The following is a 16,546-nucleotide window of genomic DNA, read 5'->3' as shown; positions in this document are numbered from 1 at the left end:
TCATGACTATTGGCTAGCTAATAACAGTACTATTGGTAACAATTTTGCTGTAATCTAATTTCTTCTTTGATTAAAAATTTCTCAAATATATGTTTTAGCAATTTGGAATTCAAAATTGGTGTTAGATCATTTACACGCCATGCATTCAATATTTTGGAAGGATTTAAGTTATATACATTAATAATTATAAATAATTTTTTATACTCTTAGCGTGTTTTAACGTGTCATAATTGGTAAACTACATTACTTTTCAAGTACTAATCATATTTTATATTGATGATTATATGCAGTTATTTTTTGAAAAATTAACCCAAATAGCCGCCCGCCCAACCGCTTAAACTAAAAATAGCCATATATATATAATATATGTGTAATCAATATATAATCTATATATAGGGCTAGAAAAAATAAACAATATATTTACGAATTATTGTATACTAAGGTTAATAGAAGTTAATTAACCTTATTTTGGAAAGAAAAAAAAATCTCAACGTATGCTTTTATATGAAGCTAAAAAAAATATTGCCACAAGTGGAAGTATCTTTGATTTGTCACTCTAGTCTTAGCTTATAGTACCCTTTTTCTTTCTTAAAGATCTACATTGTCTTTCTTAAAATGTCTAAATTTAGAAATTTATTAGGTCACTTTAATAAAATAATTCAAAGTTTCAAATGATAGATATCGTGTTATTTACACAAAAGTTATCCCAGTATAACTTCTTCATAACATATAATATCAAATTCTAATTAATTTTAACCGATCAATATTAATTACAGTGGGAAATATTTTGTTAAACTAATTACGAATAACGCATGTACTGGGCTGATTGAACTTGGCAATGAAGATGTCCGAAGAGGCATTAATATGATTTGTAATAACTTTGAACAATGTTATAATACATCCCCATTCATAAAAATTAAAGTGTTTGTTTAATTTTTTTAATTTATCTATAATAAAAGAGCAGTCGAATACACACAATATTCCGTAATTTGATCCAACGTTATGTGGGTTGGTGAGTTTGTGGGGCCAAAAAATTATATCCTTCAATTAGGGATGTACATAGACCCGGTTGGTTCGGTTTTTACCAAAACCAAACCAAATCAACTATATCGGTTTGGATTGGTTCGGTTTTGTCGGGTTTTTCAGGTTTTGTTATTATATGAATATTATTTCAATCTTACTTTGTTAAATTATATATAAAGCTTTGATAAGTGAATATGTTTAGTAAATATGAAAAAAATTAACAAACATATGATCTATTAAAATATTCTAATGGGAGAATTTGTTTTAGTAACACATAATAGTTATTTTCTTAGTCGTCTAACAATAATTTTTCGTTAATTTACGCATTTAGGGTTAATACATGAGAGGATCCCAAATATTTCTACATTTTCTAAAGAAAAATCACTATAAACTCTTAAAAATATAAATAAAATTTATATATTTATATGTCGATTGGTTCGGGGTTTTTTACTTAATACCAAACCAAGTCAAACCAAACCTAGTCAGAATTTTTAATCAATTTGATTTGGTTTTTCGGTTTGGTGCAATTTTCCGGTTCGATTTGAACACCCCTACCTTCAATAATAAATTAGAGAACTAGAATCTCTAAAACGAAGTTGTCAAATGAAGGTTAATATGTACTTCAATATCTATATTTAAGCATAGCCAATGAAGCTAAAACTCGATTTTATGTATAAAAACAACCCAATGAATCTCAAGATTTCACCACTTTCTATTCTCCATTATCTTTTTCATCTTCTTAATTTCTCTTCTAAATTAAAAAAGAAAGACAATGACCTTTTATACCCAAATATTTCTTGTCTTCACCATTTCTTTCTTCCTTACAACCCTCCCCTCTAAGGCATACAAAAATTACCCCACTCTATCACAATCCCATGCACCTGCCCTTTCTCCACAACAGTCCTCGTCCTCGACCTCGGCCTTATTCTCTGCCTCGGCCTCTTCATTGTCATCCCTAACTGCCTCTGTAACCTCTGCAACAACTTTTGAAATTCCAAAAAACATCCCCGTTATCTCAACAGAAGATGTCTCGATATTTGTAAAAGCCATCATGGATGCAACAATGTCCAAGACCGACGAATTTATTAGCAAAGTCATTGACAAACGTTTGGCTGAACCAAACACAGACATTTATGCTAAGGATTGTCTTGAGACATGCAAGTCTGTGTTTGAAGATGCAAAGGATGCAATGAAGAGGACTGAGGAAGATGTGAAAGCAGGAAATATGTACAAAGCTAATGTGGATGTTAGTGCCATGTCAACAAACATTGATACTTGCAATGAATGTGCTACTTCTATATATGGATTTGATCCTGAGTTCAAGAAATTTGACAATTGGGCACAAGGGATTGCTAGTGATTGCCTTGATAAGATTACTGGCCAAAACAGTTAAATTGGTATTTGATCTTAACATTTCAAGAGTTTATTATTAACTCTTTCTACTTCTATATATGCATCCTATTTTGGGTTGTAATCATTGGAAAGATTTGGCGATGAATAATCTCTTAACCTACACATGTGGAATTAATGAAAGGAACACTATAATTAATAGTGTTTGATCTTTTAATTTGCTAATTCCAATCTGTGGTGCTTTTTTTCCCTTCCCTTTTCTCGAGTGCCATGAATTTTTCGCATGCTTTGATATCAAACCTGTTTAGGCAAAATTCCTTTTCCTAGTAAAAAATAATAGGAATTTCCTCAAGAAAATAAAAGATAGCATAGGTTTCAATGTTTGGCAACATAGGTGGAGGCACATTTGACACGTGTCAATGTTTCTCAAGATGAGACAAACACTCCGACGTAGTTCATTTACCTTAGTATGACAAAAGATAATATTGTGACTTTACTATTATCATGACTGAAGTTATAATGAGTAAAGTTCACTAACCTGGACTATACATGAAATTAACCCAAATATTACACTAAAAACAAGGATAATGTGGTGCACTAAACTCCCGTTATGTGGGGAGTTCGGGGGAAGGATAGGACCATAAGGGTCTATTATATGCAGTCTTACTCTACATTTCTGCAAGAGGTTGCTTATACTAAAAACTAATAACCAGCTAAAAAGTATTGTGCGGGGGGGGGGGGGGGACTAATTAAACTCAATGCAAGTTTGGGAAGCAAAGTATCTTATAAGCCACTATAACTTACGTAGTAAACATACATGTAATCCAGGCTTAAAGTGATCCCACAACCTACAGAAGCTACTATGCAGTACTTTGTAACAATCTCATTGTTCATAAGAAATGACTGCTACAACTGTCAATACTACAACTGTGGCAGCTAATATAAACTTTTATACTACAAACGATGAAGCCATCTTCACGGTTTAGACTTTAGATGGTTATACATGGATTATCAATGAAGAAGAGTGAGACAAGAATGGGCCAGGAAGAAGCGGAAGCCACCAGCAGCCACTGATGCATATTGATATAGTTTGTATTTTGTGTTTATTATGGGTGAATTGGTAAAAGGAGTACTGACTTTTCAGAGTTAAACTGAGATGACAATCTAAAAGAACCAGGTCGTAGAGTCACTTGCTGCAGCTCCATTCAGCCATGTCTGATGTACGTGTGTCCAAGTGAGTCCATCCGCGACAGTCTTATTCTGGGAACAAAGACAGATTATAATAGGTTTCAGTTGTAATATTTACATGGAATAATCATTTGTCTGCAATTTTGAAATTTTACCTTTGAACTTAATAGGACTGTAGTTACGCAACATCGCCTGTCTTCACCTGCAGGAATCAGCAACTTATAAGATAACGACGTGAAAACAATAAAAGAGCTATGAGAACGAAAATGACACGAATAGTGCTGTTCGTCAACTGTGCTGATCCAACACCGATCATCAACGACCTACAGGAGTATAATTTCATGAGATTTGAATCAACATCAATACATTAACTCCTCCCACCTCCCACGGAAGAGGGAAAATACATACTCCCTCCGTTTCAATTTATGTGAACCTATTTCCTTTTTGGTCCGTGCCAAAAAGAATGACCCCTTTCCTTATTTGGAAACAATTTACTTTTATGCAATGATTTATAGCCACACAAAATATATGTGCCTCATTTTACACCACAAGTTCAAAAGTCTTCTCTCTTTTCTTAAACTCCGTGCCCAGTCAAATGGGTTCACATAAATTGAAACGGAGGGAGTATGTATTTTTTTAATTGACATGTACTAAGTAGTGAGTGTTCAATTCAAAAGGTTGCAAGACTATTCTGTTTAGACGTTTTTTTTCATAAGAATTTCTGTTTTGACTTCTTGGTAGACCAAAGTAGCGTAGGCACTGTAATCCAGAGAGTAGGGGCTCAAATATAGTACAATTTAAGCACATAAACCTCACCTAAGCTCTAAAATGGAAAGGCTATATACTTGACTCATTACTATGCCCCAACTACCAATGTTCACAACAGAAGCTTGAATTGGTCTTTGAGGGGCTTAACATGGGATTTAGTGAATGCTCAAGAAGTCTTGTAGGGCAAAGAAAAGAATCAGTACACAATAGGCACGCTATGATGGTGATCGCAGGAATGAATTTGTAAAACTAATGTGTGATTGAGATAGCTAGCAAAAGTAATCCAGAGGAAAGTAACCCAAATTATTATCTGATTGAGGCATATTTAAAGTATGGCCTCAGGCGTCAACTGTTCCATAATGGTTTGTCACTATTGCTGGAACACAACTTCAACATCAACATGTCGCACAGATGCAGACAATCAACAAGTTTACATGCTTGAAGCAAACAAAAGATTTTTATTTCAACAATGTAAGTAATATCTCTTTACGGCTTTACCCCATCTCCTTCCCCCATCCTCGTTGTTTGTTCTTCAAGTAATAACACTTTGAACAACCTTCAGACGCTTAAGATAGAATTTGAAATGTAAGCGGACCTAATAACAGGTTACAATAATGAACTACAAATTCTGTTTACCTCCCTAAACCTCTTTAGATAATTACTTCACTAGCATGGAAGGAATAAAAACATATCAAAATTATGATGGAACGTAGATCCTGTAAAAGGGTGTGAGTCACACAAACACACCAAGGGACAAAAGTTAGTAAATGAGGGTCACACAAACACACCAAGGGACAAAAGTTAGTAAATGAGGTTGGAATTATTACTGAAAGACCCAGTTTGGGAAAAGCATGTCATAGACTGTAAAAAGTGAAGACAGATACAGTGACATCTAGAACCATCTACAAAGTCGAGAGCAAAATGAAAGACCGTCTCATGAGGTAAAAGATACTCACCAGAGAACTCCCACTTCTTGAAACTCACTAACCATGAGTCTGAACCAACCTGTACAGGTAAAACTTGATCGACCCAAATACGAAATTGTTTCCCCTGTTTGTCACCATGACACGTCCTGAATAAAGTTACACATTCCTGAAGGGATTTCTCGACACCAGATGGGTGGACAAAAGTACCAGATGGTCTCTGCAGCAATAGAAGAGTTAGCAAATAAGGATCGCCAACCACAATGAAAAAACAATCACGAGGTTTAAACCCACCTCTCACCTTCGGCCTTTCACTCAACCAGAAAACAAAAAACCAGGAGGGTCGAGAGAGAAAGAGTACATGGAGAGCATAGGTTACCACTTTTTTAAAGTATTTTTATTGAGCGAGTAGATACTACTTCAGTTTGTTACTTGAAAAAGCATATATGCGGATACCACAAAAACGGAAGTATACAAGCTTCTCTCTCTATGGTTGTGGAAAGGAGTTTCAGCAACACAAGGAGGTTAATTCACTTAGAAGCTGTACTCAATAAGCATTAAAAAAAGTGCATATGTTCTGTTCAGATATGGTGGAAAAATCTTTCTGTAACTTTTTTTGGGTGGGTTTTGGGTGGGTGGGGGGAGTACTTACGGAGGGAAATTTTCTAGAATCCACGGTCAAACTCATAACACAAAAATACACATAAGACAATGAAATAGCAGTAGGTATAGGGTATTAAACATACACACACTGCTTTCAGGTTTGACAAGTAATGCTCAGAATGCTCAATTTCTCCACGCCTCCATTTCTCAAAAAACAGGTAAAATTTGACAACTTCATAGGCGGGAACAAAGTTCTCCATCTTGCAGTCTGACAAATCCATAACATCTCTAGGAGAGGTACTTGGACCTAGGTTGAAATGACCGATAGCTTGTATGATACCGGCAGCACACCTCTCTGTTGCATGAATTACTTTAGGATTATTCTTCGCATTTGCAGCATGCCATTGCAATAATTCCTCCTGCGCATTAGCTACCTGCGAAGTGACTGTACATTTAGAGAGTACTTTTGACCACAAACATGAGAATATATTACCAGATTATAAGGATATGTTGGAAAGTAGCTGAACCACTAACCATTACACCATACACATCCGGGATACTGAATAGCTCAGCATCATTCCCGGAGTCACCGCAGGCAAGGGTGTTGTTTGGCAATTTACCCTCACTCTTCAATTTCTTAAGCAAATATGCAAGTGCTTGTCCTTTGCCAGCGCCTTGTGGTAATATATCTAGATCCATTCCCCCACTGTAAATTATTTTAACATCCAGCTGATGATGACAACAGAAAGAAAAAATTAGATAAAAAAGAAGTGAAGCTCAACATGAATCTAAAAGAATTTTGAGTTCACTGCAGCATAGCAAGAACTACATGCTCTGAACTCGCAATATGAATATATCATGCCAAAATCTGAAGTGCAAAAGTTGAGTATCATACCCCACGTTCTTCCAAGCGCTTGGAAAGTGTTTTCATTACATCCTGTGCTTTGTCTTTCTGAACATAGAAACTGACCTTGTGTGGTCGCTGCTCAGTTTCCGACTGCAGGGACCAAAAGAAGTTGCTTTTATAGATACCAGTTGCTGAAGTTATGTTTCAGCTTACATACTATTTTAAACCATAACTGATTTTCAAGATCTACTATTAAATTTAAGCTTTGCAACCGAAACTGAAGTAACAGATGATCTCATGCCAACCCATAAGTGTACCTGTAGAGTGAGTTCAGGAAACTTGCTAGTTTCCTCGGTTACTATCTTTCTGTCCCACTTGTTATTGAGAAAAGCTTCCCAGCCATCATCAGGCACCATAGAGTTACCATATGTTATTTCAGTTCCCACGGACATAATAGTAATATCTGGGGTTAGCATGGGCTTTTCTTTCCTCAACTCCTTGTAAAGTGTAGGTGATCTCCCAGTTGAGAACACTAACAAAGAGTTATCACGATAATTGGCCTCCCATAAGGCATTAAATCTAAGCAGAGAAAGGTTCTCGGCATCATGATGATCTACCTGTACAGCAAAATGTCACATAAGTTACAGCAGCATATGCAGGAGAAATGACAACTATGACAAACCCACCATTGTATGGTCTAGATCTGAGACTATCATGAGACGTGCAGCACTGGTTAGCCGATCCATGAGTGATGTAAATTAGCGCCGCTCTGAAACAAGAAGTTGGGAAAAAGGAAAGTAAGGTGACGAAGTTCAGAATTGTTGCTAAACTTGCCTATCCTCTGGAACATGCAACAATAAGCAAAACTTAGAGCAATGAAAGATGGATGCAATATTAGATTAGATAATATCATCCAGGATAGTAGAGACACATTTTCTTTATGGCTTATAGTTTTATCATCTTTCGAATAGCATCGATGAAAGCAAGAGAAGAACGCAAGATCAAAAGCTTGTTAATTAAAAATAAGTCCATAACAGAAATCCACTAGCACATAGAAGCTAACTTCCCTATAAAGCGCTGTCAATTCTTGTGCCCTACAGCATGTCGATAATTATTTGCAAAATCCATGGGAAATGTTTGGTTCTTGACTGGGATTTGGCAGGCTTATACAACTAGAGATGGGTTACTGGATAGAATAATTTCGTTTTTATGATATGTTCCAGTCCCAAAAAAAAAAAAGACAAATCCCAAATTAATAGAAAATGACCCATGAAAGACATAATAGGCTTTCAGGGTCAAGCATGCAGTGGCAGTGAGAAGGGGCAGTTTGTTACCCCTAATTCATGACGGTCGAATTATAGAATTCCATCACACTCCCCAAATACAAGATACTTCAATCACATGGGGACCGATACGGTAATGAGTCTCAATGATATTATCCAGAAACCAAAAGAACCCAGAGAATGAGAAGTTCTGGGAGAGGGTGGTGGAGATGAGGATAAGGAGGGATGTGTCTATTTTTGAGAACCAGTTTGGGTTCATGCCGGGGCGTCCGACGACTGAAACCATTCATCTTGTCAGGAGATTGGTGGAACAATATCGGGAGAGGAAGCAGGACTAACATATGGTGTTCATCGATCTGGAAAATTCATATGACAAAGTCCCTAGGGAAGTTCTGTGGAGATGCTTAGAGGCTAGAGGTGTATCTATCGCATACACTAGGGCTATTAAGGACATGTATGACAGAGCCAAGACCCAAATGAGAACGGTGGGAGGGGACTCGCGACACTTCCCAATAGAGGTGGGGTTGCATCAAGGATCAACGCTTAGCCCGCTCCTATTTGCCTTGGTGATGGATGAGTTGGCACGGCATATTTAAGGGGAAGTACTTTGGTTCATGTTATTTGCAGATGACATAGTACTAATTGACGAGACATGAGGCGGTGTTAACACTAGGCTGGAGGTCTGGAGGCAAACCCTGGAGTCTAAAGGTTTCAAGTTAAGTAGGACTAAAATAGAATACTTGAATTGCAAGTTTAGTAAAGTGACCCGGGAGGCTGAAATTGAAGTGAGGCTGGGCACACAAGCCATACACAAGAGAGAAAGTTTTAAGTATCTTGGGTCTATAATTCAAGAAAATTGGGAGATTGATAAGGTTGTCTCACATCGTATTTGAGCGGAGCGGATGAAGTGGAGGCTTGCATCCAGCATCTTGTGCAACAAGAATACGCCGCCAAGACTTAAAGGTAAGTTTTACAGAGTAGTGGTTAGACCGACCATGTTGTATGTTGCGGAGTATTGGCCAGTCAAGCCTTTGTTCAGAAGTTAAAAGTTGTGTAGATGAGGATGCTGAGATGGATGTCTGGTCATACGATGAGGAATAAGATTAGGAACGAAGATACTCAAGATAAGGTGGGAGTAGCCTGTGTGGAACACAAGATGCGAGAAGCTAGGCTGAGACGGTTCGGGCACGTGAATAAGAGAAGCGCAGATGCCCCTGTGAGGAGGTGTGAGAGGTTGGCTATGGCGGATTCAATGAGGGGGCATGGTAGGCCAAAGAGATATTGAAGAGAGATGATCAGACAGGACATGACACATCTTCAGCTTACCGAGGACATAACCCTTGATAGAAGGGTGTGGACGTCGAAGATTAGGGTTGTAGGTTAGTAAGTAGTCGAGCGTTTTCCCTTTCCAAACCTGTACTTCCTTCCCTAGCTGTAGTGTTAGCGGAAACGTAAAAGAAAGAACACAAGATTTAACGTGGTTCGGATCAAAATAATCCTACGTCCACCAGAGAACAATTGCCCTTTTTAATATTAACAAAGGAAGGGGAGATTTCCCAATTACACTTAAGAGAATTTCTCTCTTAACTCTCTACTCACTACAATGTATTGTATTATTTTGGGATGATTTCTACAAGTGAAGGAGTGCATCTATTTATAGAGGTAAAGACCTCCTCTTGATGTCATTGGTGACATCAAACTACCTCCTCTTGATGTCATGGGTGACATCAAAGGAGGAAGCTTCCTCCTAGCATCCACACCAACTCTTTCCACCAACTCTTCCAATTGGCATGTCATTGTTGACTAAACATAAACCAACATTTTCAGCATGCCATTGTTGACTAAACATAAACCAACATTTTCAATCTCCACCTTAGTTTGCGTTTCGAGCGTGTGAACAACTCTGGCCAAAACTTCTAAGCTTACTGGGCAACCCCGTTGTAAGAAACAAGAAGAATCAAACCATTGTTGAACATACCACCTCCACCTAGCAACTGTTCTCTTCGGAGTTGCATCAGTTGATGCACACCCCCGCCAAGTCCTTGCAGTGTGCAAACTTAGCGAGCGGGACTATCTTGGTCAACATGTCTGCAGCATTATCGTCTGTGATAACCTTCACGACCTTGATAGTTCCCTCATCAATAACATCTCGAATAAAATGAAATCTGACATCAATGTGTTTAGTGCGCTCATGAAATCTCTGATTTTTCATTAGATGAATAGCACTCTGACTATCACATCTAAGAGTTGATTCCAGCTGAACCAAACTCAATTCCGCTACTAAACTTTTCAACCAGATAGCTTTCTTTACCGCCTCCGCTGCTGCCATGTATTCTGCTTCTGTCGTAGACAAAGCGACAATCGACTGCAAAGTCGACTTCCAACTGACGGCACTGCCAACGAGGGTAAAGATGTATCCAGTTGTGGACCTTCTTCTGTCAAGATCTCCTGCATAGTCAGAATCCACATAACCGAGAATTGAAATACCTGTACCACTTTTTCGAAAGGTAAGACCAACACCAGAAGCTCCTTTGAGATATCTCAATATCCACTTGATAGCTTCCCAATGCCTCTTTCCTGGGTTGGACATGTATCTACTTACCACACTTACAGATTGAGCAATATCTGGACGTGTGCATACCATAGCATACATAATACTACCAACTGCACTGGCATAAGGAATCTTTGACATATGCTCCACCTCATCCTCAGACTGAGGCATTTGTGACTCTGAAAGTTTAAAATGAGGAGCTAATGGTGTACTTACAGGCTTGCACGTTTGCATATTGAATCTCTCGAAAACCCTTTCAATATACCTCTTCTGAGAAAGATGTACAACATCGTCTTCTCTTGAAATCTCCATACCAAGGATTTTCTTTGCAGCTCCTAAATCCTTCATGTCAAATTCCTTACTCAATAGTTTCTTCAAAGCATTTATCTCTGTAATGTTGTTAGCAGCAATAAGCATATCATCAACATACAACAGTAAATAAATCATTGAGTTACCAGACATCTTCTTGTGATACACACAACTATCAAATGCACTCCTTGAGAATTCATGTGTAGTCATGAATGCATCAAACCTCTTGTACCACTGTCTAGGGGATTGCTTCAAACCATACAAAGACTTCTTTAGTTGGCATACGTGATCTTCTTTTCCCTCAGCTAGGAAACCTTCAGGTTGATCCATATAGATTGTCTCTTCTAGATCACCGTGTAAGAAAGCAGTTTTGACATCAAGCTGTTGAAGCTCCAAGTCAAATTGTGCAACCAATGCTAGTAGCACGCGAATTGAGCTATGCTTCACGACCGGAGAGAAAATCTCATTGTAGTCAATTCCCTCCTTTTGGCTGAAACCTTTTGCAACCAATCTCGTCTTGAACCTAGCATCCTCCACTTCAGGAATTCCCTCTTTCTTTCGGTAGACCCACTTGCATCCAACTGTCCTCTTCCCCTTTTGTCTTTTCACTAAGACCCATGTCTAATTCTTGTGAAGAGACTCCATCTCTTCAGTCATGGCTAACCGCCATTGTGCGGCATCCTTGCAAGAAGTTGCTTCAATATACGAGGAGGGCTCCAGATCTTTAATCTCTTCTTGTGCAGCTACGAACGTATATGCAATCAAGTTTGCTTGATTTATAAGGCGTTCCGGTTCTCGTGTCTGTCTCTTCTCCCTCCCCTTCGCAATTGTGTATGGTTCATTGACAGCAAGTTCTTCAACGCCTACATCTTCTGACTCATCTTTAACCTGAGTCTCTTGATCCTTTTCCTTGGCAAGCTCCACCGGAAGCTCCACCTGCTCGTTGTTCTTGTTTCCTGAAAACTCCACGGAAACTTTACGGGGATCAAGTATAGAGGATTCATCGAAGGTGACATCTCTACTAACTATAAATTTGAGTAAAGACAAACACCAAAGTTTGTACCCTTTTACTCCATCCACATACCCTACGAATATGACCTTCTTAGCCCTTGGTTCAAGCTTTCCTTCATTAACGTGATAATAAGCTGGACACCCAAATACTCGTAAGTATGAATAGTTAGAGGGTTCACCTGACCATACCTCATTCGGAGTCTTAAAGTCAATTGCCGATGCTGGAGATCGATTGACAATATGAGCAGCAGTGTGAACTGCTTCAGCCCAAAATACTTTGGACATTTTGGCTTGTAGGAGCATACAACGAGCCTTTTCAAGAAGAGTTCTGTTCATTCTCTCGGCAACTCCATTCTGCTGTGGGGTATGCCTGACAGTCCTATGTCTTGAGATCCCATGAACCTTGCAGAATTCATTAAACTCTTCATTGCAAAACTCCAAGCCATTGTCTGTGCGAAGATACTTGATTTTCCGCTCCATTTGATTTTCAATCAAAATCTTCCACTCTTTAAATGCTTCAAAAGCATCACTTTTTGCCTTCAAAAAATACACCCAAACCTTTCGTGAGAAATCATCAATAAAAATGAGAAGATACCTCTTTCCGCCCTTCGATGGAAGTTTAGAAGGACCCCATAAATCTGAATGGATGTAGTCTAGCACTCCTCTTGTCTTGTGTTTGCCAGTGCTGAAGCTGACCTTCTTCTGCTTCCCTAGAACGCAGTGCTCACAGAAGTCAAGCGTGTTGATCTTCTCACCTTCCAAAAGTTTACGATTGCTCAACATCTCCAGTCCACGTGCGCTCATATGACCTAGTCTCATGTGCCATAGTCTTGCCTTGTCATCATTAGATAACTGCACTGTAGATGCATTTGCAGAGCCAACAATGGTGCTTCCGGCCAATGTGTAAAGGCCGTTCTCCAGCTTGCCTTTCAGCATGACTAAAGAACCTTTAGTCACCTTCATAGTTCCTGCTTCGCTCATGTACCTGTAGCCTTGTTCATCCAGAGTACCCAAGGAGATCAAATTCTTCTTCAGATCAGGAACATGACGGACTTGTGTAATAGTCCTCACGATTCCATCATGGCAGCGAACCCGAACTGAGCCAATGCCAACTATTGCACAAGTTGCATTATTGCCCATTACTACGGTTCCTCCACTTTTCTCGCAGCTGCTAAACCAGTCTTTTCGGAACGTCATATGCAGAGTACAAGCAGAGTCTAACACCCATTTGTTTTCATAACTACTATTATTATTACACGATGTTGTTAGTACATAATCATTATCAAAATTATGTACCTGTTCAACTGTAGATGCACTCGCCTTTTCCTTGGACTTTGACATTGGGCAATCTCGTTCAAAGTGCCCCTTCTTGCTACAACCCCAACACTCTGTATTCTTCTTGTTCACACGAGACTTTGATCTGTGCTTTGATTTGGTCTTTCCCTGTTGGCTAGTCCGGCCTCTTACAAAGAGGCCACTTGCCTGGTCATCTCTATCTCCTTCAATGTGCCTCCGCACATCACTAGAGTTAAGTGCCTGCCGCACTTGCTCAAGCTTGATAGGCTCCTTGCTATACATCATTGAATTCTCAATATCACGATATCCTGAAGTCAATGAAAATAGCAAAGCACATGCAAGCGTCTCCTCCTCCATTTTAATTCCTGCAATCTGTAAGTCCATGACAAGTTTATTAAACGCATCTAAATGATCTTGTAACGAAGTACCTGACCCCATCTTAAATGTGTGAAGACGCCGTTGTAACAACATTCTTGTTGTCACTGATCGGTCTTGGTATAGCCCTTCTAGCTTTTCCCACAACTGTTTGGCCGTCTCTTCGGTACCCGTACTCACTTCACAAAGCACGTTAGGTGCAAGGGATAGTTGGATTGCACTCAATGCATCCCCTTCAATCTTCTCCTTGTCGGGAGCTGATATATCCGTAGGATACTTTCCGTCAATAGCTGGATTGAACCTTCCCTCCGCAGTAACGCCATCATCTGGATCTTCCAGATATTGAAGTTGTTGCGTCCATTGAATCTATCAATTTCAAACTTCATGGAACTCATATTTGCTTGTTCTTTCTCCTTGGATCGTTAAAGAATCCTGTCGCTCTGATATCAATTGTTAGCGGAAACGTAAAATAAAGAACACAAGATTTAACGTGGTTCGGATCAAAATAATCCTACGTCCACCAGAGAACAATTGCCCTTTTTAATATTAACAAAGGAAGGGGAGATTTCCCAATTACACTTAAGAGAATTTCTCTCTTAACTCTCTACTCACTACAATGTATTGTATTATTTTGGGATGATTTCTACAAGTGAAGGAGTGCATCTATTTATAGAGGTAAAGACCTCCTCTTGATGTCATTGGTGACATCAAACTACATCATCTTGATGTCATGGGTGACATCAAAGGAGGAAGCTTCCTCCTAGCATCCACACCAACTCTTTCCACCAACTCTTCCAATTGGCATGTCATTGTTGACTAAACATAAACCAACATTTTCAGCATGCCATTGTTGACTAAACATAAACCAACATTTTCATGTAGTATTAGTGTTATCCTCGTGTTCCCTATTTTTAAATCGATATTATTACCTGATGTTTCCTTTGGTTCGATTATATTTTTTTTGGTTGTTCTTACTATCTCGTTATATGTAGTTCTCTCTCGTAACTATTGTGATTTTGCTTTATTGAGCACATGGTCTTCGGGAAACAGCCTCTCTACCTTTACAAGGTAGGGGTAAGGACTGCGTACATACTACCCTACCCATACTCCACTTGTGAGAATATACTGGGTACGTTGTTTTCATTTCATGTTCACGCAAACTCGTCTAGAGCAAAACAAACCCTTCTGTTTTATCATACCTATCTTGTTTACTTATCATTAAAGAATAAAAACAACTCACTAAATCCAGCCTTCCTTTTAATTACCTCTTTGGCCTTTTCAGTTCCCATCTTAAAACTCTTTATTCCCCACCCCCCACCCCCACCCCCACCCCTCGGACTGTCCTTATTACCGTAAGAGCAAATAAGTAAGCTCCAATACATAACTCCTTAGCACGTCAACAGCTATCAAGAATGCTTTGTTAAGTAGTGACCTTAATAACTGAGAGTCTTCTAAAACTCACTGTCACAAACTAAAGAATTGAGTTAGCTAGCGCCGGTCTCATTTACTCACAGAAAGTAGGCAATGCGCAGAAAAGGTTCAAACTTTTCATCCCATTTCAACATCACAACCCAGATTACTTCAATAGAGAAATTACTAGAACAAGCTTGAATTTGGCAAATATTTAACAGATTCACAAACTAATCGTGTAAAAAGTACCAAATCCTCTACGCAAGAAATTTGTAATCTTAATCAATTGCGTACAGTTAAAGGCACAGTATATGAGTACTTACGAAAAATTTAAGACTAAAAGTTTAGTATACCCCAAATTACAATCTTTCCCAGAAGGGACCAAAGAAGCTCCAAATCAAGTAAAGCAACACCAAAATTCAAGTTATGGGTAAAAAAGGATCCAAATCAATTAAGTTAATTATCACATCTTCCCTCTGTATACACAAATTTATACAGACACAGTCGGATTCTATTAAAAACCGGTTTCTAGCAAGAAATCCCACGAAACCCAATAAAGATTGAACAAACATATGGTGTGTATATACATACCTAGAACCATTTTCTATATCTTACCCTACTTATGCAGGTACGAGGCAGCAGATACTTGATAACGATAATTTGTATACAGATGTAGAGAAGGAGAGAATTACCTGAAATGGGAATTGGGGTGGATTGAAACAGAGAGTGAGAATGAAATTGTAATGGGGAGTGAAAGGGGAGTAGAAATTCCAAGTCTTTTTAGCGTAAGAGAGAGAATGGACAGTGATTTGCGTATAGCCATGTGGATCCAAATTGTTTGGCGCTTCTTTTGTAAGGAATCATTTTATTTTAATTCCTGGCCAAACAAATTCTTTTAATCATCATTATTTAAGATAAAGGGAATATGCTTGTTGATAGAGCTGTCCAAAAGGCTAGCCCAATCCAAGCCTCGTGGGCTTTTAAATTTGATGGTTTAGGATAGGCTGACCCTCCATCCAAATGGGCCTTAAAATGACCAGCCCAACCTAGCCTTAAGAGGGCCGCGGGCTAGGGCGAGGCGGCCCTTCAATTCTTTTAAAAAATATTGTTTTAAATTTTTAGATATTTTTTCGTGACCTAATCTCTTAATCATATGAACGACTTTTATTTATTTAGGTGTACAAGAATCTTATTATTTGACAAGAAATCTTGTAATTGAAACGTAAATTCTCCATATCTCTAACTCTTTTTTTTTTTAACATTACATGAATATTTTTTTAGTACTTTTCTTTCACGTTCCTTAGGTTCAGGAATTGCTTTAATAAGTTTATATGTTAAGATTTTTTATTTAGGTTTAACATTATTTGTTGATTTCATCATCATAGTCCATAAATTTTAAAAAATTGTGAAATTTGCTAGTGTTGTCAATTTTCTTTGGGTATTAAAACTTGACATTTTCTATACTGAAGAGCAATTTAATAATTAATAATATATTAAAGTAACCAGACTGATTATTGGCCACTCAAAGTAATATTTTCTTTTGAAAAAAATTATTATTGGCCACTTAAAACTTTTCTAGTTCGTTGTTAATTAAGCAAAAGAAAAACTA

General features: G+C 38.2%; 2 protein-coding genes across 5 annotated transcripts; one reads left to right on the top strand and one right to left on the bottom strand.

The window, feature by feature from the left end:
* Positions 1-1,733: 1,733 nt before the first annotated feature.
* Positions 1,734-2,590, top strand: LOC107828695 (uncharacterized). Its single transcript, XM_016656060.2, has one exon. The coding sequence runs from the start codon at positions 1,796-1,798 to the stop codon at positions 2,414-2,416; it is 621 nt and encodes a 206-aa protein (XP_016511546.1). The 5' UTR covers positions 1,734-1,795; the 3' UTR covers positions 2,417-2,590.
* A 548-nt stretch (positions 2,591-3,138) lies between these two features.
* On the bottom strand, positions 3,139-15,823 carry LOC107828694 (sucrose-phosphatase 2-like). Of its 4 annotated transcripts, none has more exons than XM_075253939.1 (9): positions 15,630-15,823; positions 7,389-7,471; positions 7,020-7,319; positions 6,751-6,852; positions 6,390-6,584; positions 5,999-6,289; positions 5,286-5,472; positions 3,717-3,763; positions 3,139-3,633 (listed from the first exon to the last, which is right to left on the bottom strand). In XM_075253939.1, the coding sequence occupies exons 2-9, from the start codon at positions 7,446-7,448 to the stop codon at positions 3,538-3,540; spliced, it is 1,278 nt and encodes a 425-aa protein (XP_075110040.1). In that variant the 5' UTR covers positions 7,449-7,471; positions 15,630-15,823; the 3' UTR covers positions 3,139-3,537. The 4 variants fall into 4 exon arrangements, with proteins under 4 accessions (XP_075110040.1, XP_075110042.1, XP_075110041.1 ...); XM_075253941.1 differs by having other exon boundaries at positions 15,529-15,689; XM_075253940.1 differs by lacking the exon at positions 15,630-15,823 and adding an exon at positions 13,153-13,295.
* Positions 15,824-16,546: the final 723 nt, after the last annotated feature.

The sequence above is a fragment of the Nicotiana tabacum genome, chromosome 5, assembly GCF_000715075.1.
Source record: "Nicotiana tabacum cultivar K326 chromosome 5, ASM71507v2, whole genome shotgun sequence".
Classification (NCBI taxonomy): domain Eukaryota; kingdom Viridiplantae; phylum Streptophyta; class Magnoliopsida; order Solanales; family Solanaceae; genus Nicotiana; species Nicotiana tabacum.
Note: the sequence above shows the minus strand (reverse complement) of the source record. Positions and strands in the feature narration are given on the sequence as shown.